Source organism: Elgaria multicarinata, chromosome 18, assembly GCF_023053635.1.
Source record: "Elgaria multicarinata webbii isolate HBS135686 ecotype San Diego chromosome 18, rElgMul1.1.pri, whole genome shotgun sequence".
In the NCBI taxonomy this organism is placed as follows: domain Eukaryota; kingdom Metazoa; phylum Chordata; class Lepidosauria; order Squamata; family Anguidae; genus Elgaria; species Elgaria multicarinata.
The window spans coordinates 1,815,001-1,836,841 of record NC_086188.1 but is presented as its reverse complement, the minus strand read 5'-3'; the positions used below and the strand labels follow the sequence as shown (position 1 = coordinate 1,836,841).

The 21,841-nt window shown below is 49.9% G+C and overlaps 2 protein-coding genes across 3 annotated transcripts in view; both read right to left on the bottom strand.

Moving 5' to 3' along the window:
- Nucleotides 1-282: 282 nt before the first annotated feature.
- On the bottom strand, nt 283-2,433 carry LOC134410789 (disintegrin and metalloproteinase domain-containing protein 20-like). Its single transcript, XM_063144313.1, has one exon. It carries the CDS (start codon nt 2,431-2,433, stop codon nt 283-285), a length of 2,151 nt encoding a protein of 716 aa, XP_063000383.1.
- A 2,645-nt stretch (nt 2,434-5,078) lies between these two features.
- MAPKAPK5 (MAPK activated protein kinase 5) overlaps nt 5,079-21,841 on the bottom strand; it is a 19,343-nt gene continuing 2,580 nt past the window's right edge. The window contains exons 2-14 of one of the 2 annotated variants that reach the window (XM_063143761.1): nt 21,560-21,633; nt 20,923-20,998; nt 19,567-19,664; nt 18,583-18,695; nt 14,041-14,126; nt 13,438-13,533; nt 12,590-12,670; nt 11,955-12,142; nt 11,436-11,556; nt 10,738-10,868; nt 9,522-9,643; nt 8,463-8,567; nt 5,079-7,128 (exon numbers count right to left, since the gene is read on the bottom strand). In XM_063143761.1, the coding sequence (XP_062999831.1) occupies nt 7,034-7,128; nt 8,463-8,567; nt 9,522-9,643; nt 10,738-10,868; nt 11,436-11,556; nt 11,955-12,142; nt 12,590-12,670; nt 13,438-13,533; nt 14,041-14,126; nt 18,583-18,695; nt 19,567-19,664; nt 20,923-20,998; nt 21,560-21,633 (1,386 nt within the window). In that variant the 3' untranslated portion in view covers nt 5,079-7,033. The remainder of the gene's footprint in view (nt 7,129-8,462; nt 8,568-9,521; nt 9,644-10,737; nt 10,869-11,435; nt 11,557-11,954; nt 12,143-12,589; nt 12,671-13,437; nt 13,534-14,040; nt 14,127-18,582; nt 18,696-19,566; nt 19,665-20,922; nt 20,999-21,559; nt 21,634-21,841) is intronic. The other variant, XM_063143762.1, reaches the window with a different exon arrangement.

Here is a 21,841-nt window from a genome sequence, read left to right as displayed (position 1 = left end):
TCCCGCACTACCTGAGGGCCGGCTTTGCATGCAGAGCGCTCCGGTTCAACCACCATCATGTCCCATTATCGAGGTTCTTAAGAGCCGGTTTGGGAGACAGCTTGGCCAAAAGCACTTTTTCAGGCTTTTTTATTTGTTTGCTGAAATATAAAATTGAATGTGAGGAGCGGGAAGGGAAGGGAAGGGAAGGGAAGGGAAGGCCTCTTTTGGGAACGATGTTCCAGAGTTACCAATGAGCAAGACGCTGCCCCACCCCGCCGTTCCCCTCCACCTCCGTGACCGTCACACGCCTGGACTTAGGACAGAGCTGGTCGTCTCTCCCTGAGGCTTGGGCGTGGGATGTGCTGAGACCAAGGGCAGTTTTCTGACCACCCAAATGATGAGGCACCCTGCCGCAATGCCGAGGAACACCGCGACGATGACCCCAACGATTAAAATTGGCCGGCTGTAGGCTTGGGCACGTGGGAGGGGCCCGCTATCGATGCTGCCCCCCCAGCCAGGGGACCGGCACATCGGCGGGGCCCAGCCGTAGCGGCAGTGGCAATGCTGCTTGGAGTTGCAGACGCCGTTCCCTCCACAGGTGGCCACAGGGTGGCACGCCGCGTTGGGGGACACCCACGCTTCCAGGCGTGTGCATTTGTTGCGCACACAGATCTTGTCTCGGCCACACTTGGACCCTTCTTCCACGACTCCGAAGTCTGCGACGTCCGTCCCGGGGTGGAAATCCATTCCCCAGCAGAGCGTTTTGCCCACGGGCGTCTGAATGATCGTCATGTGATCCTCCATGTTAGGGAGCGTGTGGACATTGACGCACTGCACCCGGCCACAGAGGGCGTTCTCGCGGGCGCATTTCGAGAAGTTTGGGGGAAGCTGGTGCTCTCCGTCGCCGGCGCAGTTGCCAAACCGATCCCCTACGGTGTTGACCCGTTCGAAGCAAGCCAAGGGAGCGCCTGCAGACTGCTGGCCAAAGAGTTTTTGGCACTGCAACGTGTGGGTTGAGCAAGTCCCTAAGATGCAATAGCCGTCGTCGCTGCACAGGGTCCCGTCCTGAACAAGGACGTCGGGCGAGCAGTCTGCCGTCGTCCCGTTGCAGTACTCCGGTAAGTCGCATTCGTCGGAAGCCTTTCGGCAAAGCGTTCCTTCAGGAGCAAACTGGCAATCTCGGCAACACACCTGGGTAGTGCATTCGGCCCCCGGGGCCATCGTGCAATCGTCGAGGCAACATTTGCTCTTCTTACACCTCTGTTTCTCCCCGCAATCACACTCCTCTTTCCCTTCCACAATGCTGTTCCCACAATGGCTCAGGGCAAATATTTGGCTAATATCCGGGATGGCGGTCATGCATAACCCTTTCCCTGAATGGATGGCCTCAAAATAGCTAGTGGCGGAGCAGTTGCTAAATAGAGGGGTGTCCCCATACGGCCCCGTCGGATTCATAATGCACCTGAGCTGGGGGGCACAGGAGCACGTCGGGGACAGATCGTCTGGAATGCCAAGAACGTGCCCGAGTTCATGCGCGATGCCCAGGGCAAATAAGGGGAAAGTCACATTCCCGACTGATACGAAGGCTACTCCCGCATTCACCTTACAGACAGTCCCAAAGTAGGAGTATTTCACGATGGAGCTGCCTCTAGAATGGCGGGCTAAGAGTAAAGATGCATCATGCCGTAGCCGAGGGAGGACGTTCACGACTCGCCACGCGTTAAAGTGCTCCACGCTGTCCTGAATGTAGTCTGTAATTGGAACCAGATTCTTTTCGGTCCAGATCTCGACCCCAACAAGAAGGGTACGGAGACCAAGAGTAACGAACATGTCGTCCACCATTTCATTGAGATGTACAACGTTACGTATGGTGGTACGCACGTCTGAAGAATAGAAGCGAAACAGGTGTACGTCTACCTGCACAAAAAGCTCCATGTACTTAGGGTGTCTCTGTGGGTGAAAAGTGTCCTCCACTTCTGAAATTGGTTCTCGCACCAAGTCAGGGACTGAATGGTGCACCCTTTTACCACTGAGCCCACAAGTCCTTGAATTGGAGTCTTCCTCCTCTGTACGATAAATGAGGTGCTGAAACGTAGAAGAGCCCTCCATGGGATCGATGTTGTACGTCAAGTTCTCAATTTGGAGAAGACCACTGAGACCCGAGCAAGCTCGGAGGCTCACAAAGGACACCGCTGCATCTTCAACGTAACCACGATAGTAGCAGTCACCTTGAATCTCATGCGAGTCCTGCTGTCGCTTGCCATCGTGGTACATGAAGACTGGGAACCTTTTAACCAAGATGTCTTTCAGTTTTAAGTGGACAATATAGGCGTTACCTTCTGCCTCGACAACGTAAGAGAGTTGGTCTCGGGTAGCTTTGCCTGCCCTCACGGAGAGCCGTCTTGGAATGATGATCTCGTAGGAAGCATAGCCTGAAGGGATGTGTGACATGTTGCCTGTGGTGGGAAGGAAAGAGTCCAATAATATCATGGAAACTCCCACCTTGAAAATCAGGTTGCATCCAAAGGACCCACCACCGTCTGCCATGACATCTCTCTGTCGGACTGTTGGTTTGGGGCAGGCAAGTTAGACAGACCGGCTTTGCCAATTTTAAAGACACTGGCACAAACAAGGCACTGCTGGCTACTCCTAATTAATTTCATTAATTGTAGCTCCTGAGGAAGGATTACAACTAATCCAAAACGTTGAGCATTTTGCACACGGACAAGAATTATGAAAGATTTTAACTAAACTCAACAGCACCAGAGCTAGTCTCTTCTTCTTCATCTACTCCTACGACACCAAGCTGCCTGCTCTTTTGCACACCTTCCCTCCAAAAGTGACCGTTTCTTTCCAGTCTGGATGTTTCATCAGCGGACGTTCTTTTTGGAGGGAACACCAAGCTATGTCTGGAGAGGCAGGAAAACGCCAGCTGTGACAGTCGCTCAATGCTACGGACCCCCCCCCCCGAGAAGTCCTTGTAAAGCAGGGGGTGGAGTGGGAACCCAAGGGTTTGTAAAATTGAGGTGGTGTTGTGAAAAGAAGCAGCAGGTCTGGTTGAAATTCTTCCTGGGAAATGGAACGCTGAACAAGCGCTTTCCTTCTGTGACGCCGAACATTCCTCATTGTGGTATAAGGAACGTTCCACCAAGCTGCGGTCATTGTGTGAACAGAGTGCGGGACTACATGGACCACAATTCAAGAAGGACGCAGACAAGCTGGAGTGTGTTCAGAGGAGGGCAACTAGGATGATCAGGGGTCTGGAAACAAAGCCCTATGAAGAGAGGCTGAAAGAACTGGGCATGTTTAACCTGGAGAAGAGAAGATTGAGGGGAGACATGAGAGCACTCTTTAAATACTTAAAAGGTTGTCACACAGAGGAGGGCCAGGATCTCTTCTCGATCCTCCCAGAGTGCAGGACACGGAATAACAGGCTCAAGTTAAAGGAAGCCAGATTCCGGCTGGACATCAGGAAAAACTTCCTGACTGTTAGAGCAGTACGACAATGGAATCAGTTACCTAGGGGGGTTGTGGGCTCTCCCACACTAGAGGCCTTCAAGAGGCAGCTGGACAACCATCTGTCAGGGATGCTTTAGGGTGGATTCCTGCATTGAGCAGGGGGTTGGACTCGATGGCCTTGCAGCCCCCTTCCAACTCTGCTGTTCTATGATTCTATGACCCTGGGTCTGATTCAGCATCAAGTCTCTTCTTAGGCTCGTTGCATTTTCCAGTGCCCAGCCGAAGCGAGGGGCGGCGGCTTCGGAACGCCACGCCCGGAAGCCGCCCTGCCAGAGCCGCTGTGGGAGAGCGGCTTCTGGGTGCAGTGTTCAGCGCCTCCCTTACCTTGGCGCTCTAGGCGGCCGCCTGAGTTGCCTCTATGGTAGCACCAGCCCTGATCGAACCCTCTGCTAAGATGCAAACCCCTAAATGTTCGAAACACATTTTTTAAAAAAATGAGACAGAAACTCCGATAAATTTTAGTAAAATTATTTATGTACACCAATGCATAATATTTACATTTATATAATACTGATTCGAAAAGAAAACAAAACAAAATGGTGGTATAGCAAAAGGGCACCCTGAAAGGGGAGGGGAGGGGAGGGCATAAAAGATGAACGTGGGATACAGCGATGCCAGAAACGTACACCCACGCTGCTGTTCACAGCCTCAGAAGGAATTCCCTTTCCCAGACAAATCCCCGTATTTTCAAACAACAAATGTTTCAAACTAAGAGAGTTTCAAGATATGGCCAGTCATAAATAGACTCTATGGGTTTCTTCCAAAAGTATGCTGTGGGGCAGATTTGCAATAGAGCAAATAAACGTGGACATTTTTGCATTGGAACTGAAATAAAATCCACATGCATTTTCAGGATGGTTTGTGATTGGGTCGGAGCGGCTACGAATCATAAAGGCTCCCTCTGCCCCTCCAAAGGAAAGTTTCCCATTTTCTCCAACCAGCCCAGCCAACTCTGTCGGCATGACTTCCTGCCTTACTCTCCTAACTCAGGAAACAGTTGCTGATGCGGAGAATTCCTAGGCATGCGTGAAGCTCTTCTGCTCGTGAGGGATCCCCCCGTCTCACTTCCACAGAGACAGCAAAACCACGAGGGCAAATAGCAGAGCAGGCGCATGCAAAAAAGCCACGCGTGCTTCGCTGTTGGAACACGGGAGGCTCCCTGGCTGGGCCGCTGGTGTCTCTCAAGAGGAAGAGTTCCACTCTCTGTGGACTTCGCCAAATCCAAGGCTTTTATCTGGCCCCGCCTTGCCTTGCATGCTCAGTGGAATAAAAAACACATAGTAAATATGTGGTCAGAAGATCTCAGACATTTAGCCTACTTTAAAACCTGGCAGGGAGGCAGAGAAAGTCGGGTGTAAAAATAATTTTCAACCTCAAAAGCACGCCATTTAAAAAGAGTTAAGGAAACAAAGAGTGACCCTGCCTGATGAAGAGTCGTAACGGCATTCAATCTTTAGCCCTACCAGCCTTCGCCTACTCCATTTCCCCTGGTGCTGCATCTGCCCGGATGCCAGGAGCACGGCATTCTGGGAGCTGCCATGGAGAGGGGTGGGCCCCTCTCCCATCTTAAAATGGAGGGGGCCATAAGGAGACATTTCCTTCACCATTGCCTTGCTGTCACGCACGGGCACAGCACTTCTACGAACGGTACAACGCAGATGCCGCTGTCAGTTTTCGTCACACCAGCACAAGCTGACCATTGGGTGCCCAGCACTGGGAGAGAAAATCAAGAAACAATCAATTCGAAAGGAAAGGTACACAAAACTCTCTTGAAGACGGCGGAGGCCAATTATCAGAAAGAAACAGGGAGTGCCCCTTCTGAGCAAAGCGGATCGGAAGGACAACTGCAAAATAATCATCAACTCCTGGTTTGCCTGGAGTTTATAGGGGGAAGTAAATCTTACTGGGCAGTGATTAACAAGCCGGTGCTAAACTTCACCTTGCTTAGGACTTTGCACGAGCGTACGACAACAGCTTTCTGCTTCTGCCGTTTACTTCAGAAAGGAATTCCCATCTCTCCTTCACACCAGTGATTGAAAATCTTCCTGGCGACGGGCAGAAAGTGCCCGTCTTTCTGAAGAGGGGCAATTTAGACTTGTGGGTGGGTCCAGAGAAGGACTTCTTTGCGAGATGCATGCAGTCTTCATGCCCATGCACTGCGAGCCAGACCTGTGGCCTGTAATTATGCCTTAGACAGGTGTTGCAGTCCATGTGATGGAGGACAGACGGTTGATAGCCCCCACACCTCGCTGTGCCGTTCCGCCCATGCTGCCAGGAGAGATGCCCGCACTTCCTGATCAGCGCTGAAGCAAACGTCACATACATTCAAGTTTGCCATCAATGAGGCGGTTTAATACTACCCACTGAGCACTGCTGGAAAAGACCAAGAAAGAGGCAATGGTGCAAACAGAGACCATCTCTGCGGCATAGGAAAGGGCTCAGAGTTCTAGCTTACAAGAATCACTGGAGAAGACAGCTCCTGACTGATGAGCCAGGAAGAAGTAAAAGAAGAAGCAAAACAAAAGACGGAAGGGAGTAACGCTGCGGGGCGAGGCGCTGTGGCTCAGGAAACCAAATGTAAACGATTCCAGAAGTCGTGAGCTAAGGAAGTAGTCAAAGACATCTAAGCAGCCCTGAACCGGCAGCTCAGTTGCTAAACGGCACAGGTGATTGTACCAAAGGAATTCTATAAAACCGCCATCAGCCCAGTCTTAAAAAGCAAACATGTTGTAAGATAGAAAACTAGAAATATGTACAGATCTTTGTGAACTGAAATTGGAAGGAGAAGAAGGAGGAGGAGGAGGAGGAAGAAAGAAAAGTGGGAACAGCCACCCTTTCTAGATCAGGGGACATCTTTCTGTCCATTTTTAGCTGCACAGTGGGAAGCGAAAGGAAAAGAAGAAACACGTGAAGTTGAGATCTTCAAGCGGTGAGGAACTCGCTTCCTTCGTAATCCCAAGGGGTTCCTGGGCTCAGCCACCACGCTGGCTATTGGGCCATTAAAGTGATTGCCTTGGAAGAAAGTTCTGAGGGACACTCATGCTCTTCACGTCCCTCACGCTTACTTCAAATAATTTATTGAGCTGAATGCAAAGGATGGAAATCAAACACCACTAATTGATATAGGCTGTTAACTGTTTGAAACAGGCAGCTAGAGGGAGGCTACTGCATCTGGTTATTGAAGAGAACACAATAATAATTTGCCCCGTTTAACAGTCATGAATTAAACGGTACATAAAAATTAATTTATATATGTATATATGTGTATATAGATGTATATGTAAATACATGTATATATATATATACACACACACATATAAACATAAACTGAGTTTTTAAAAAAATATTACAGTACCAATGATTCTCGTTATCTACATCTATACAGCGTTTTTCAAGCTGTGTGGAAATTTAATGAAATAATTATGATTTATTAATTTACATAAAAATACTTTTTACAGTTTAAAGGAGAACATCTCAAAGGGTTAAAAAAAAGGGGGGGATTTTTGTATCGGTTCAAACTAAACCGCTCCAACTATTGCGAGTCGTGGGAGTTCGTCTGCTCTTCGATGACTTGTTTCACTATTTCGGCCAGTTTTAGTCGGTCTACTTTATCCGTGAATCCTCTGCCTAAAAATACAAAAGGTGAACTTTGTGAGGTCCAGAAAAGGTGAGAAGGAGAAATGGGTGGGGAGGGCCAGGAGGAAAGGCCCTCTTTTAAATGCATTTATTTGCCTTCTTGACGGTGTGGAGTTTGATAGGCACCAACCCTAGAGGGGTGGGAGTGGGTGTTCTCAACATTCCCTCTACAGCAGCCTTCCTCAACCTGGAGCGCCCCAGGTTGAGGAAGGCTGCTCTACAGCAAGAGCTGCATTTCGCTCGGTAGTGAGAGGAGCGCCCGCACGTCCTTCACTTGGCTCCTCGTTGGAGGCACACAGGGAGGTCCTCCCCCCCTCCCGAGTTCCAGCAATGGTGTCACACTGGTCCGTGTAAACACACAAGGCAGCAATATCCTGTCTGGGCCCAGCCCTCCCACAGTTTAGGGACGGCTGATCATTTCGACGTTTGCGTTGTTTTCATAGGAACTGACCAAAATCTGCACATTTCTTCATAAATAGGAAAGAAAGCACTTGAGATGAAACTGGGAATGAAAACGACAGATTTGTCCATGCGTGTTCGAGGCTTTGTGTCAGCTCTTAAAAGCCTGGGCTGGCATCCCTGTGTATTTAACCTTCTTAATGCTGAATTAGGGCTGGCCCGCTCTTTTTTCTGATGCGCTCCTGAACTTTAGCAGCGATGTGGCAGGCAGGCAGGTACAACATGCTCCCCTCCATGCTGGGGATAGCCGTACCTGTTGAACTCGGCCAGAGCAGATGGGCGAGACTTTGGTTTCATTTCTTATAGGAATTTCCCAAAATTTGCAAAGAACTTGAGATTATTATTTTTTTTACTGACAGATGCCTCCATCTCTCCCAGACAGGGAAATGGCTGAGAGATCAGGAATGTTCAACTACTCTTAATGTAGGGTGACCATATGAAAAGGGAGGCAGGGCTCCTGCATCTTTAACAGTCGCGTAGAAAAGGGAATATCAGCAGGTGTCTTCCTCACCACAGTGAAAGCTGCAGGTACCCTGCCCTCTTTTAAATCTGGTCACTCTAGTATAGCTCCTGCACCTTTAACTGTTGTGATGAAGAGGGAATTTCACCAGGTTCTCCATATATACAAATGATACCTGCTGAAATTCCCTTTTCTATGCAACTGTTAAAGCAGCCTTCCTCAACCTGGGGTGCTCCAGATGTGTTGGACTACAACATCTGGGAGTTGTAGTCCAACACATCTGGAGCACCCAGGTTGAGGAAGGCTGTGTTAAAGATACAGGAGCCCTGTCCTCCTTTCCATAGGGTCGCCCTACTTAATGCCTCTAATGTGCAGCTTTTACGCGGAGTGGGATCGGTGCACTTACCATTCCAGCTAAAGGTCTGAAGGGTGTCTCGTAATAATTTACACTCCCGGTTATACTTCCACGCCTCCTGCATCACTTCATTGAGCTTCTCATCTTCGTTCTCGCCTGTTTCAAAACAAGGAAGACGTCGCCTGAGTGTTCCTCATAGAGTAGGGGAGGTTGACTGACTGACACCCCACCCCAACCCTGTGCTCAGTGGACTGGTCTGAAATAAAAGCGAAGAGGGAACTTCATATTTGGGGGGGCGGGGGGGGAGCACACAAGCCCTCCTCTGGTTCTCCAGCTTGAGCTTTAGAGGGGTCTGTTCAAAGCCAAAAGCAGAGGGATAATAACCAGAATAAATTGTGGTGGAGGATTAAAGACAGAAAGGCAGGATAAGTTATTATTCATTATTATTTTCCTCCTCCTGTTCCCAATCCTCGAAGCAGTATCTTGGGAGCGTATGGAGACTAGTCGCAGCCACATAGCCTGTAGAGGGCAGCAGAGAGATCCTCTTCTGGCCAGTGCAGGAATTCTGACCGGGGCTCAAGGACACAGGGCTGCCCCTCTCCTAGCAGATCCACAGCCCCAAAGGGCCCGTGATCAGTCAGCAATGAAAGCTCCATTGCCGACAAAGGCAAGTGAAATCGATAAGGGCCAGGGCCTCCTCAGGCGTGGCACCCCAGTTACGGAACGCCCTCTCTAAGGAGGCTTCAAGTGCCAGGCAAACACATTTTTATTTGCCCAGGCGTTAAAAATGTCGCTGCTGCGTTACGCTGTTACTCCGGCTACAGTGCAAGATATAAACGTAGTTCTTTCTTCTTCTTTTTTTTATGCTGTGGCAAACCTCGTGGAAATTTAATCGGATGATTAATCAAGGGCTAACGAGTGGCACTGCCAGGCTTGGGCAAGGGGAGTTTCGACTTCTAAATCGCTGAAATCTGGCCAGTGGAGAAAGGGCTGAAAGAAGCACAGCGGCCGGCTAAGGGCTGCTTCCCTGGTGGCCCTCAAGCCCCGCCCCCACCCCCCCGCCCCGCCCCACCCCCTTCCACAAACATGATTTGTCTTAGAACACGCGACCTTTACCAGCCTGCGGCAGGATGCACTGGGCGATGACGTCACGGAGCTTTTCCAGGGCGACGTTGGAGTCCTCGCTGCTGTTCTCAGGATCGTGAATGTACACGCTGTCCTTTGGCTTCGTTCTGCAACGAGACGACGGCACAGGAACGTGAGCGCAGCCGAGTTGCAAGCGCCGGAGTGGCGCGTCCCGTCCCCACACCCCGCGGCCCGGTGGTATCGGACAGTGGAGCCACACGCTGCTCGTCCTCCTGCTGCCAGTCGCCACCCGAGAGGGGTGAGAAGAATCCGCCAGCGGTGAAAGCTCGTGCCAGAGCTGAACTGCACAGCTGGGACACACACACCCTTCCACGTGGGGTTTCTCAACCGCTGAACGTTGCCCCCTCTGTGTTTCTTCTACCTTTTAAGACCCCCAACGCCAGCTATGGATCTGGGGTACAAGGAGAGTCTCCCAGACAACAGCATGGGTCGTCCCACTGCTGCACAAAGGAGCCCGTGGACTGGGGTGAAAGGGGCAGTACATATTTTTAAAAAACAACACACACACACACACACACACCCCACATGCTATCCCCTGTCCTTCACTGCTATCCCCTTTGTTGTTTGGCCAGAGGCTGCTCTCGGCATGGACCTGAAAGAAGAGACTCAGAACAACTTTTTCCTTGTGGGGGGAGGTGACCCCCAGACGCAGCAGGCCTTTAACTTTCCCCAAAGCCCAGCCCTGTTGACTACTCTTGCCCCGGACTTTAGAGCATGGAGGGGGTGGGGGGTTGAGCTTCTTTCAGCCAAAAATTCAATGTCAGAGAAGCTCAAGGGGGCGGGTCTTCAAATGGTGGGCACGGCAGAAGGCAAGATTGTGCCATAGGGAACTTTTTAGGAGGGGGAGGGGGAAGAAAACGGCACAAACACTGGGAAACCATGAAACGATGCGTGGATATGGAAGGGGGATGGGGGATGGGGCTGCAGCCACCTGAAGAGGACTGGATCGGGACCCTGGACCTGTCCTGCAAGCCTGAGCTTCAACACGGCTGCTCTAGAACCTCCGTGAGCACCGGGCCGCCCCTGGCTCCTCTGCAAAGCCGCCCTTCCCTAGTAAGAGCTCAGACCCCCGCCCCCAGCTCTCCCATCTGCCCCCTGCTACCCGACAGAAGGCCCCCCCCCCAACATCCGGTACAGGCCGGGCTGCGTTTCTTCCAAAGTCGCGCGCAAGAGGTTTTACCCCAGCAGTTTCCTTTTGCGCAGGATTGGGTTGTTGACAGAATGGAGCGGCTTGAGGCTGACTTTGAGGTCCTGGATCCTCATGTTGGCCAGCTGCTCGGCGTGCGCCTGCTGTATCCCAGCCACCATTGCCTGGAAGCACCAGGGGAGAAGAGACGAGAGGAGATGTTACAACTTTGGGGTTTTGATCAATGCACTGAAGAACTCACAGAAAGCAGCCGTAGGAGCAGGGCTCGGACGTGACACGCGCGGACTGGGCGCCACGCAGCGGTGCGGGCCGACCTCAAGAGCCGCTGCCTAAAGACCACAAAAGCCTGCAGCTGATCAGCTACGCCCACAATGAGTCAAGAGCCTCCGGTTTAGAACCAGGGATTTCTTTCCTCTTTCAAAAGCAACAAAGATTTGTGGCACTTTCAAGACTAACGCAGTTATTCCGACATAAGCATATGCTGGAGAGGGACGGGACGGGACGCTGGTCTTCAAGGCACCACAAGACGCCGCTGTTTTTGCCACAACAGGCCAACGAGGCCAGCCTCTGGAACGTCTTCTGAACAGGTACACGGCTCTGGGGAGAGGCCGCTGGTCAAAGATGGGCTAGAAGGACAAAGAGCCTGACCTGATAGCAAGGCAGAGCTCGACGCTTCTAAAGCCCCTTTCTTCTTTAAAGAAACAATTCAACAAACAACAACCGGTAAGAACCTTGTCCATCATCAACTGGGCAGAGGGCAAAATGTTATCGAGCGCCTCCGTGGAGTTCAGCCAAGGGTGGTCCAGGACGCCTTCTATTGTCAGTCTTTCCTCCGGCTTTACCTTCAGCAGCCTAAGAGACAGAGAAAACCAGGTAGCGCAGTCACAAGCCCATCCGTTTCCTTGAAGAGTCACTCTCACGTCTCCCCATTCTGCTAAGTGCTGGTTTTGACCCATGTGGTCCCGAGCAGCCCAAGGCCAACGCACACGGCCCCAGCCCTCGCTCCCTTTCTCTCAGGTCAGGCCAGCCTTCCTCAACCTGGGGCGCTCCAGATGTGTTGGACTGCAACTCCCAGAATGCCCCAGCCAGGCTCCAGATGTGTTGGACTGTAACACATGTGTTGCCACAGCTGGCTGGGGCATTCTGGGAGTTGCAGTCCAACACATCTGGAGCGCCCCAGGTTGAGGAAGGCTGGGTCAGGCGATGAACTCGGCACGTCAAGGCAGAAGTTGCCCCCCAAACCGACGTACTTGCGCACAATGTCCTTGGCCATTTCGGAGATCTGGCTCCATTCCTCTTCCGGAAATTCAAAGCTCCCCGTCATGATTTTTTTCCGCATGTCCTTGGGAATCGTCCGACTGTGGTGCTTGGAGTAAAAAGGCGGGTAGCCACACAGCATCACGTAAATGATGACGCCCAGAGACCATAAGTCGCAGCTCTAGGAGAGGGATAAAAAGGAAAGCTTTGTGTTTTTACGGGGGCACAACTTGGCGGCAAACATGGAGTGGGGTGGGTGGGTTACACACACATGCACAGAGGCAGCTGGGTCAAACTTCTGCACTGAAGGAAAAGGGAAACGCTGCCTTGAGGGACGTCAAACGGAGGACTTGGATTATGCAAACCAGTGAGTACAAGTCTCTGTGTGTGTGTGTGTGTGTCGGGGACCTTCTGCACCAAAAGTACACACACTGCCACTGAGCCACGGCCCTCCTACGGACCCTAGGAAGGGAGGGTAGTTTTTAAACATACACACACACACACACACACACAAGAATCTTGTGATGGTTGGAAAAGCATAAATTGGGGCGTTGGATTGTACATCATCTGGGAAGTTGACTGGAAAGGCAGCCAGCCAGCCAAAATGCGCTCGGGTTGAGACGCGTACCTTGTTATAAGTGTAGGGCGTTGGCGAGGTAGGGATGATACCCGATTTCTCTTTCTGGTGCCTTCTTTGTGCCTCTAGTACCTGTGGGGGAGGAAGGGACACGTGAGGAATCTTGAGACAGAACTCGGCCATTCCTCACGGCCCCAGGAGGAAAAAGAAACACAGAAAGGCACAGGCGAGTGAGAAAGACAATGCCAGACTTCAGCTTTCGCAAGGACAGGGGGCAAAGCTAACCTGCCACACCGGTTTACATCCGCTTGCACAAAGAAGGAGAACAACCTTGCGAGATTGTTAATCAACGGCTATTGGAATTCTGCACTTAAAGAGGCACGTGACATTTAGAACAAACAGGGCCGTTGATACCCTTGAAAAGCAAAGAAAAGCTGAAGTCTGTGAATGATATAAATTTTGCTTTCCAGGACTTCATTAAGCACTGCTAACAGACTTTCACACTTTTATCATCACAGGGGGTAGGAACATAACTTTTTTTGTTTGCTTGTTAAAGACTCCCACAATCTGTGTTCGGTATTAATGCCCGTGTTTGTACGTGTGGACAAACAGCTTTCTAGAAGGCACAAAACCGGCTGACCAGCAAGCGTTGTCTACGCAGCGGCCTTGCTCCGTGTTTAAAGGCTGACATGGGGAAATCGGGGAGGGCAGGATTCCATCGGGACGTTGTCCTACACAAGCACGCACTATTGCTCAACGCCGTTTCTTTCAGCACGGACTGGGCAGGAGACAGCAGCAGCCTGTGTGTTCTGTGCATGCTCAGGAGACACTAACGCACAAGGACCTCAGGCGCTCCAGAAGGGACAGGCCAGACTGTAAGATAAGGCGAGATCCCTTACCTGAGGTGCGACGTAATAAGGAGTGAACTGCGGTGTCATCAAGTCGCCTTGGTCCACCTTGGCAAACCCAAAGTCACAGAGCTTCACTGGGGCATCCTAAAAGCAGGCAGCAAGGGAGATCCAAGAGGTGAGCCCTGTCCCATTTCCCCCCCTCGCCCCTTTCAAGAACTACCGCTATTGCGCAGGGTGAAATTGTTGGCGACAGAAGGCGGACGAAACGGAGAGATGTTCTCTGAAGGGGGGGGAGGGAATGACACTGATGGGTGGGAGGCTAAATGGGAAGAGGGAGGGGAGCTAGGAGATGGCGGCTTCCACGGGCTGAAACAAAGGCGGCAGAACGGCCGGGAAACTCAAAATACAGAAGAATGGAACATGTGGAAGACAGAAGGGCCGAGGAAAGAGGAAAATAGTCACACGGGGCTGAGGGGCATAAGGGGCTGTGTGCTGTTGGCCGGAAGAGTAGGGGAGACAAGCCGGTTTTCGAGGCCGATGGCCAGGACAACGCGAAAGCAGCGGAGAAGCTGAACTTCGCAAACTGGTTCGAATCAACTAGCCGCACGACAGAATTAGCAAAACCCAGAAGAGCAAATTCTCCCGTCTTACCAAAGAATTGTCCTTGAAAAGAAGGTTCTCAGGCTTGAGGTCTCGATGTGCAATGTTTAAAGAATGACAGTGCTGCAAGGCCAACGCTATCTGGAAAGAGGGCACAAGAAGTCAGAACATCGTCATGGAGAGGCCCTCGCTGGCACGGCGGCATCGGCAGCTCCTGCCACCCCCCGGGCCCCACAAACAAGGGAGACCATCGATGCCCTCAGCAGCAGCACCAGAGAGCGTTTGCCTTCGAGGGGCGAAAGGCCCCAAAGAGCAGGTGGAGACGTGGAGCTCACAAGAGGACCGCAGCCCTTGACTTTGGATCAGGCACCACACTCTGGTTCCAAGGTGGCAAATCTTCACCTGATTAGCACCCCACCTTACCCATCCGAACAGGGATAGGGAACCTCTGACCCACATTAGCACATACTGGAAGTGTGTGTGCGTGCACGGGCGGGGGGTGGGGTGGGGATCAACCTACTCGACATTCTTTAAACAGATTCTTTTAAAGCACCTTGCTAGCAGCAGATGGAGCATCTGCTCAAAAGCATAACCTGGAACCAGGTAACAGCACACGATGCTGAGTAAACGGGGGAAGAGTCTGGCATGTTCCCAGCAAGGGAAAGAGGGACGTGCAGGCAGGGCTTACACAACTGCCTCTACAAAGCAAACCTTCGTTCCCAGCTTGAAGCAAGAGAAGACTTTGCTACACAGCAAAGACTTGCTGTTTTCGGATTCTGCAACACAGCTGTTCATGGCTTGAGGCAAACTGGTTCGGTTGGGGAAGTGGGGGCGGGGGGGGGGGGAGAGAAATCAGCTGAAACTACATAATCTGGTTTAAGGTGCCTGTTGCTTCTGGCCATAGGGACAGTGTCCCATCCTGGCAGTTTAATTGGGATGAAGTGTATTTGGCATTTGCTAATCTCTTTGGCGATCCTGAGCCAGCCCCCCTCAGATCTCCCACAGAGCAGAAGGTGGGGAAGAGGAGGGACCCCCCTCAAAAGGCTGCTTCGCTAGTGGCCGTGAACGCTGCGTTTGGAACTGTCTTGCCGCCCAAGGCAAGTGAAAACATTCCAAGGAAGGCATGCCACACTCCAGTTGACTGCCAATTGCTTTTCCCATTTAAGACCAAAGTGTTAATCCAGGCTAGATTTTCAGTACAGCCATCGCTTCACAACAGAGCCCCTTCTTTGATACTTAAGTGATTACCTTCTACTCAACGCTGAGGTTGTTATGTGCAAGATTTAGACTAGGAAGGCAGGTTGGAGGAGGTTTCCCTTCTTCTCGCTACTTGCTAAGGCGCCCTTCCCCAACTTGGTGTCCTCTGGATTTTGGGACTACAACGCCCAGCATTCCCACCCATTGGCTATGCTGGCTAGGGATGTAGGGAGTAGAAGTCCAAAATCTCAGGCAAGCACCCGGTCAGGGAAGGGTCTACTAAGGGGTGAAAACTGGCAGCGTCAGGCACTGCTGATTTCACGCAGATCCAGAATAAACCCTGAAATGCACTCTGGCTCTGCTTGAACTGTGATCTTAAATCCTTACAAAAGGGAAGGTTTAAGACCATTTAAAACCAGAGCAAAGTTAAGAAAGTGCAAACCAAGATCATGACTACAGAAGCTCAGTGCAAACAAAGCTTTTATTTTTACTTCGTTAAAAGAACATCTTGATTTTTTTTAAAAAAAAACACAACATACTGGCAAAAACCGGCCAATTTTTTTAGCACAAAAAGTCAAGCTAATCAGCAGCCTTCCTCAACCTGGGACGCTCCAGATGTGTTGGACTGCATCTCCCAGAATGCCCCAGCCTGGCTGGGGCATTCTGGGAGTTGTAGTCCAACACATCTGGAGCGCCGGCGCCCCAGGTTGAGGAAGGCTGAGCTAATGTAACACAAGTCTGGCTAATATTTTCTACAATGTAACCGGAAGGCAGGTAAACACATCGCATTTATGAGTCACGGTATTCTTTTTTCAAAACGGATGCTGTCACAGGCAAGTGCATGTGGTGAGACCTGAAACTGCTGCACATACGGACTTTAGAACAGGGGGCTTCAACAATTAATTCAATGCTTCTCTTTGCATTTAACAGCATATAACAACATATGCTAAGTTTGTTTTTTAATGGACTCTAGTGTGGGAAAGCCCATTCAAGAGGCAGCTGGACAACCATCTGTCAGGGATGCTTTAGGGTGGATTCCTGCATTGAGCAGGGGGTTGGACTCGATGGCCTTAGAGGCCCCTTCCAACTCTACTATTCTATGATTCTATTTATTTTATTTATTTAAAAAGTATTCAAAATTTAAACAAATGTTTTTTGAACTTATTTTCAAACAAAGCAACTATGAGGACTAGAAACTTTTAAAAAAATGATATGGAATTCTCAGGACACGTACGTCGCTGTTCATTAATAACAAGTGTTGGATTAAACCACACACAATCCAAGCAAATTTGAGCATCTTAAAACCTCCATGGATCTTCATGTGAGCGTGTTTAAAACTTTCTCCCATGGCATCAATGGGACTTATAGAGGCTTAACTTTGGCTGGATTGCACTCAAGGAGTTAATTTTCTCAAGTGAACATGTATATTTAAACTGCATGTATTTCTGAAGAAACACCATTTAGAAATAAAGAGGGTGTTTTTTAGGAAGTAGCAGTCACCCTGGATGGAATTAGATGGAAATACAGACGTTCTACAAAGGCTCAAAATGGCTGCTCTCAACCAGTTTACCAATGAGCTCAGTAGGATCCTTCAGTGAGTCTACTTTGCAAGCAACGGGAAGAAGGATCGACCTGGGATCATTTTACCACTTTGTTCATGCAAGGTAATTGACAAACAAAGTCTGGGATTAAAACTTCCTTCACCAGTTCCTTCTTTTGGAAAGAGTACTTCTTGAACCTCTCCTATGAGGTTCAGTCAGAAAATGCTGCAGTAGAAAGCCACAGCAGAGGACACACAGAAACAACACAAGGAAGGCAGGAACACAATTCACAATTCACTGGCACAGGAGGCAAGGCAGCCAGTGAAAACCCGCACACACACAAAATGAAGAGAGGGGTCATTGGGCCAGAAAACCCAGATCATTCCCTGCCCCACTGCCAGGCTCATATTCCTAAAACACACTGGAAACACAAATCAGGACAAGAGAGATAGGAACAAGCAACCACATCAGCATGGAAGACAAAAAATGCAACACGTTTGCTCCCACGGAAAAGGCCAGGGGCAGCCCTGCTTCACTCAGCTTTGTGCTGCAATACTTCTCGGCCTCACAGCGGCGTGATAACTGAGAACGTGGCCCAGCTGGGGAGCCGCCTCTTCCTTTCTCAATGCTTCACACAACGAAATGAACAGGTTTACGCGGCGTTTGCTCCCAAATACTCCCCACATTTATTGATTGGCTTATTACATTTCTATACCGCCCAATAGCCAAAACTCTCACATCTCACAAAGGTGCGTCGGATTGGGGTTTTGAGACCCGCTCTCATATCTTCTGGCCTGTGACATCGGCCTAGACACAAAAAGCCCCGTCTACCCTACATGAAACTCTACAGTTAGGAGTCAGGAGAGAACTTAACTGACCCTAAAGAATCCAGATCTGCCTTCTGCAATCCAGTGCTCCCCAGATGGGTTGGGACTAAAAAAGTGAAATGAAATGAATACATAAATAGAGGTCTTTTTGTCCGCAGCAGGATGGCCACGGTCCACAGCGCTGTGGGCGATGCTGGGCCATAGTCCAAATCCATCTGGAGGGTACCAGTTTAGGGAAGAAGGCTGGTTTTGACTGAGGTTCTGTCTCAAGGTGGGAAAACCCTGTGCTGAAAACAGTCCGGGCCCGTCTTTTCTTCAAAGGCCGAGGGGGTGGAGGCAGACCCACAACTGTGTGAATCCACCCCTGGACAGCAGGACTTCAGCCAGTAAGAATTTCATTGATTTTCAAACGAAACGTAGCCGTTTGTTCTTCTTGCGTTCAACACACCTGAAGTCCCCAAACTCTTGTGTTTACCAGAAGTTCCCAAACCGTGGGCTAGAAGAAAATGAATTCTAACGCCTGGACGTTCAAAAACCAAACTAACTGCTGTATCCCTGCCTGAGTCACAGCACGGGCTTTGCCTCCCCCCTGTCAGCCTCTGCTGGGATCAGGTGGTTCCGCCCCTACTGTGAGTTGCCTCTACAGTTCTAACTTGAAAAAGGGGAGAAAAACAAGACTGTTCCTCAGCCATCAGAAGTCCACAAACAAACTGTTAGGTTATAACAAAGCAGGCAATCTTCTGATCATTATCAGAGTGTTTTTGTTTTCTTAAAAATGCTTGCCTCTGGCCTTCCCGTTCCAAGAAAATGGCCAGGTACTAGGTCAGCCTTCCTCAACCTGGCTCCAGATGTGTTGGACTACAACTCCCAGAATGCCCCAGCCAGCTGGCTGGGGCATTCTGGGAGATGCAGTCCAACACATCTGGAGCGCCCCAGGTTGAGGAAGGCTGTACTAGGTGAAGCCTTCTTCTTCCAAGTTTTTTTTTGCTTATACAAGGACAGGGTGGGGGGTTGGGGGGAGTTAAAACTTGCCTGCTTTGTTACTTGGCTTGCTTGCTTCTCAGTGAAGTGCCGATGTTGGCTGATTCTGTGAAAGAGTTCGCCCCCTTCCATCATCTCCATTACAATTAGGAGCCGGGCCCTGTTTTAAAAGCATTCCAGGTTGTTACACGTACAAAAAAAAAAAAAAAAGAGAGATTTATAGTTAATAAAAACTTAACCCTAACACCCTATCCTTCAAACTAAGTGTGCCCGAGTAGCTGTTTCGTAGCAGCTCTACTGTCGGGGGGTGGAAATCACTCCACGTTAGCCATTTAGGATTCAGGAATTACGGAGGATCCATTTTTCTGGGCCTCAAATTGCGTATCGCTAAGTTTCAAATGTATCCAGGTAAGCTCCCAACACCGACTTGCTTCCAGAAAAAAAAACAAAGTCAATATGTTGGTGGGTGAGGTGTTATTGCCATCGAAACTTTCACGTGAGTAATGCAATTTGTCCCGTGTTCAAGCAAGTGCCCATGTCTAATGGATCAGGCTAACATGACACCCATTTGTTTCAGTGAGGCTTGAGCAGTAGAGCCTCCCTGTGGATCGTGCCCTTTGTTCAGGCCTGACTCTCGCTTGGCCTGCCTGAATTCAAGATGTGCTGCCTGAGGTATTACCTCTTGGTAGGGCTGGTTCTTTGGTTGTTGTTTTAAGCAATAACCTATCAGCCCTCTCAAAAGGGGTCTCTTTCGATGATGGGTGTCACCAAGAAATATGAGCATTGGGAGCCAGATGGCTAAAGAAGTCACGCCAGCCAGAAGAAACATTTGCACATGCTCCGAACACCACACTCGTCACGATGGAAAGGAAAAGCACGCTACAATGAGTGGGGGAGGGGGGAAACAACAGACACGTTGCCCTGGGCTACGGAGAAGAGACGGCTCGAAATTCAGGACAGAATTCTTTGCTTGTCTTGGCCTCGGCCTGGATTGGATGTCATTCAAACAGAACCGCCCTGCGCCGTCTTACCGTGGACTGGACTCATGAGGGAACTGCACACTGTTAGCATAGACTTCGATGATCTGGACGATGTTGGGATGTGTCGCACACATCATGTGAAGCCGGACCTGATGGAAATGGGAACGACAGTTACTGCCACGCCCTTGATGTTCAGCCTCACCAACCGGCCCTCTGATGGATTGCCTCCCCCCTCCATTAAAGAACACAGAACTTGGAAGCATTTTTACACACCTACTCATGTGGAGGGGGGCTAGCTGGGCAGAACTAAGGCCAACCTGAAAAGCACTGAGTAACAGGTCCTGCCAGCTGTGCTGGTAACTCTTGCACCTGGGGTTTAGATGCGTAAGAACCAGCTGCAGTTATTTTAGCAAGGAGGGAATGATATTCTTAAAGTCATTAGAACCTAAGAAGAGTCCTGATGCTGGATCAGACCAAGGCTCCATCTTGTCCAGCACTCTGTTCACACAGGGGCCAGCCAGCCGTCGGCCAGGGATGAACAAGCAGGACATGGTGTAACAGCACCCTCCCGCCCATGTTCCCCAGAACATGGGTGGGGAACATGGTGTACATAGGCTTACTGCCTCTGATACTGGAGGTGGCACATACCCTTCTTCTCCTCCAGGAATTTATCCAACCCCCTTTTAAAGCCATCCAAATTGGTGGCCATCATCACATCTTGTGGAAGTGAATTCCATAGTTTAACTCTGTGCTGTGTCATTGCCTGGCATGTTTTAGACTGAGCCCTGGTATTTTCAAACTAGTTTTCAGGCAAAATTTAACCTCAGGGTTTAGGGTAGAAATCAGGCACAAGTAGCAAGATTAGCTCTAGAAATAACAAGCAAGATAGAGGGAGGAAAACAAAGGTTGCTGGGAGCTCAGCGGGGTCACGGAAGCCCAAGGAAGTCAAACTAGTTCCAGCTGCACTGTTTTTAAGGTCAGCAGAGCAAAGTTGAGGAGCAGAGATTCTCCACAATGCAGAAGCAGAAAAGGGGTACAATGAGAATCCAGGAAAGGCATGGAGTAACCTAGCAACAGCACCCCTGCATGGGATCATCAAAAAGTCAGGAGTACCCCCAAATCTCATCCACATCCCAAGTACACATATAACAGTGTGTGGGAAGAACTGTATGGAAGAAGCGGGCCCTGACTTGGCTGTTATTAGCTGCTGCACTCCCTGATCTAGTTGGGGGAATATTGCTCCTGCCTTAAGGCCAAGATGTGTTAATTAGTGCTTCCTACCACCACCCATTGTCTCAAGATAACGGACCGGGGTGGGGGGAGGGGGAGGTGTGAGCAGGGAGAGAAAGAGAGAGATACAAGAAAAAGAGGTTCATAGAACATTTTTCCAAGAGCAAGATACCGCACCTCATTTCTAGCTTTTGGCCGATCAAGAAGGATTTTCAGCGCAAACCGTTCTTGAGACGATTTTTTCATGCAGACTCTGTCCAGAGAGCGATAGAATCATTTGGTTAGTGTAAGGAAGCGACTGACTCATCCCTTGGCAATGAAATTCAGAGGAACTCCAGCATTCATTTCCACGTTAGTGTTTGCACACAGCCCTCTGGGAAACATCTCTTAAATAAGGCCTAATGTCTGCCTCAAAGGCCTGGCTTCTAGTTCTACACATCTGTCCCCAACCCCAGATGTGCATAGGGCTGCTCTGGTTGCTCCAAACCAACAGAAATACAATCTGCATCGGTTCAGACACTTTCACTGTTTCGCTCCTTTCGAGACTAAAAGCCCTTTTTACTTGCATGCAAAGGCCAAGCCAAGAACTGAAACCAAACCACCTTCCTCTAACTTTTTGTAAGAAAACCCAGGTCCTGATTGGCTAGAAGTCACATAGGAACCCCTCCCTGACCAGGCCACCTGTGACTCCACTGCAAACTGTCGGTGGCCACAGCCAGCAAGAGAGGACTGGTTTCTGTTGATGGCGTATTTAAACCATATTTACAGTTATCATGAAATTTTAACTATAAGGCAATAAAAGGAATCTTCTTACCTTACTGGGCCACTGATTCCAGCTCCCAGTTTCTGAGTCCAGTTAATGTGGTATTCTTCTAAAATAGAAGTTTCCTGTTTTTTTTAAAGAGGGAAGAAAAATGGAAATACTGCATCCTCTCTGCAGGCAAAGGATCCTATAGGGTGTCAGTCACAAATCCTAATACTTGGGTCCCTGTGTTGCATTAGTGACTAAATACAGGAAAGTAAGAAAATGCCTCGTGGAGCCTGAAAGCTAATTAATCTGAGCTTTCGAAAGCAAGACTCTACCTCAGACGTCCAA

Coding starts and splice junctions, on each gene's coding strand:
- LOC134410789 (XM_063144313.1), bottom strand. CDS start 2,433: ATGTCACACATCCCTTCAGGCTATGCTTCCTACGAGATCATCATTCCA.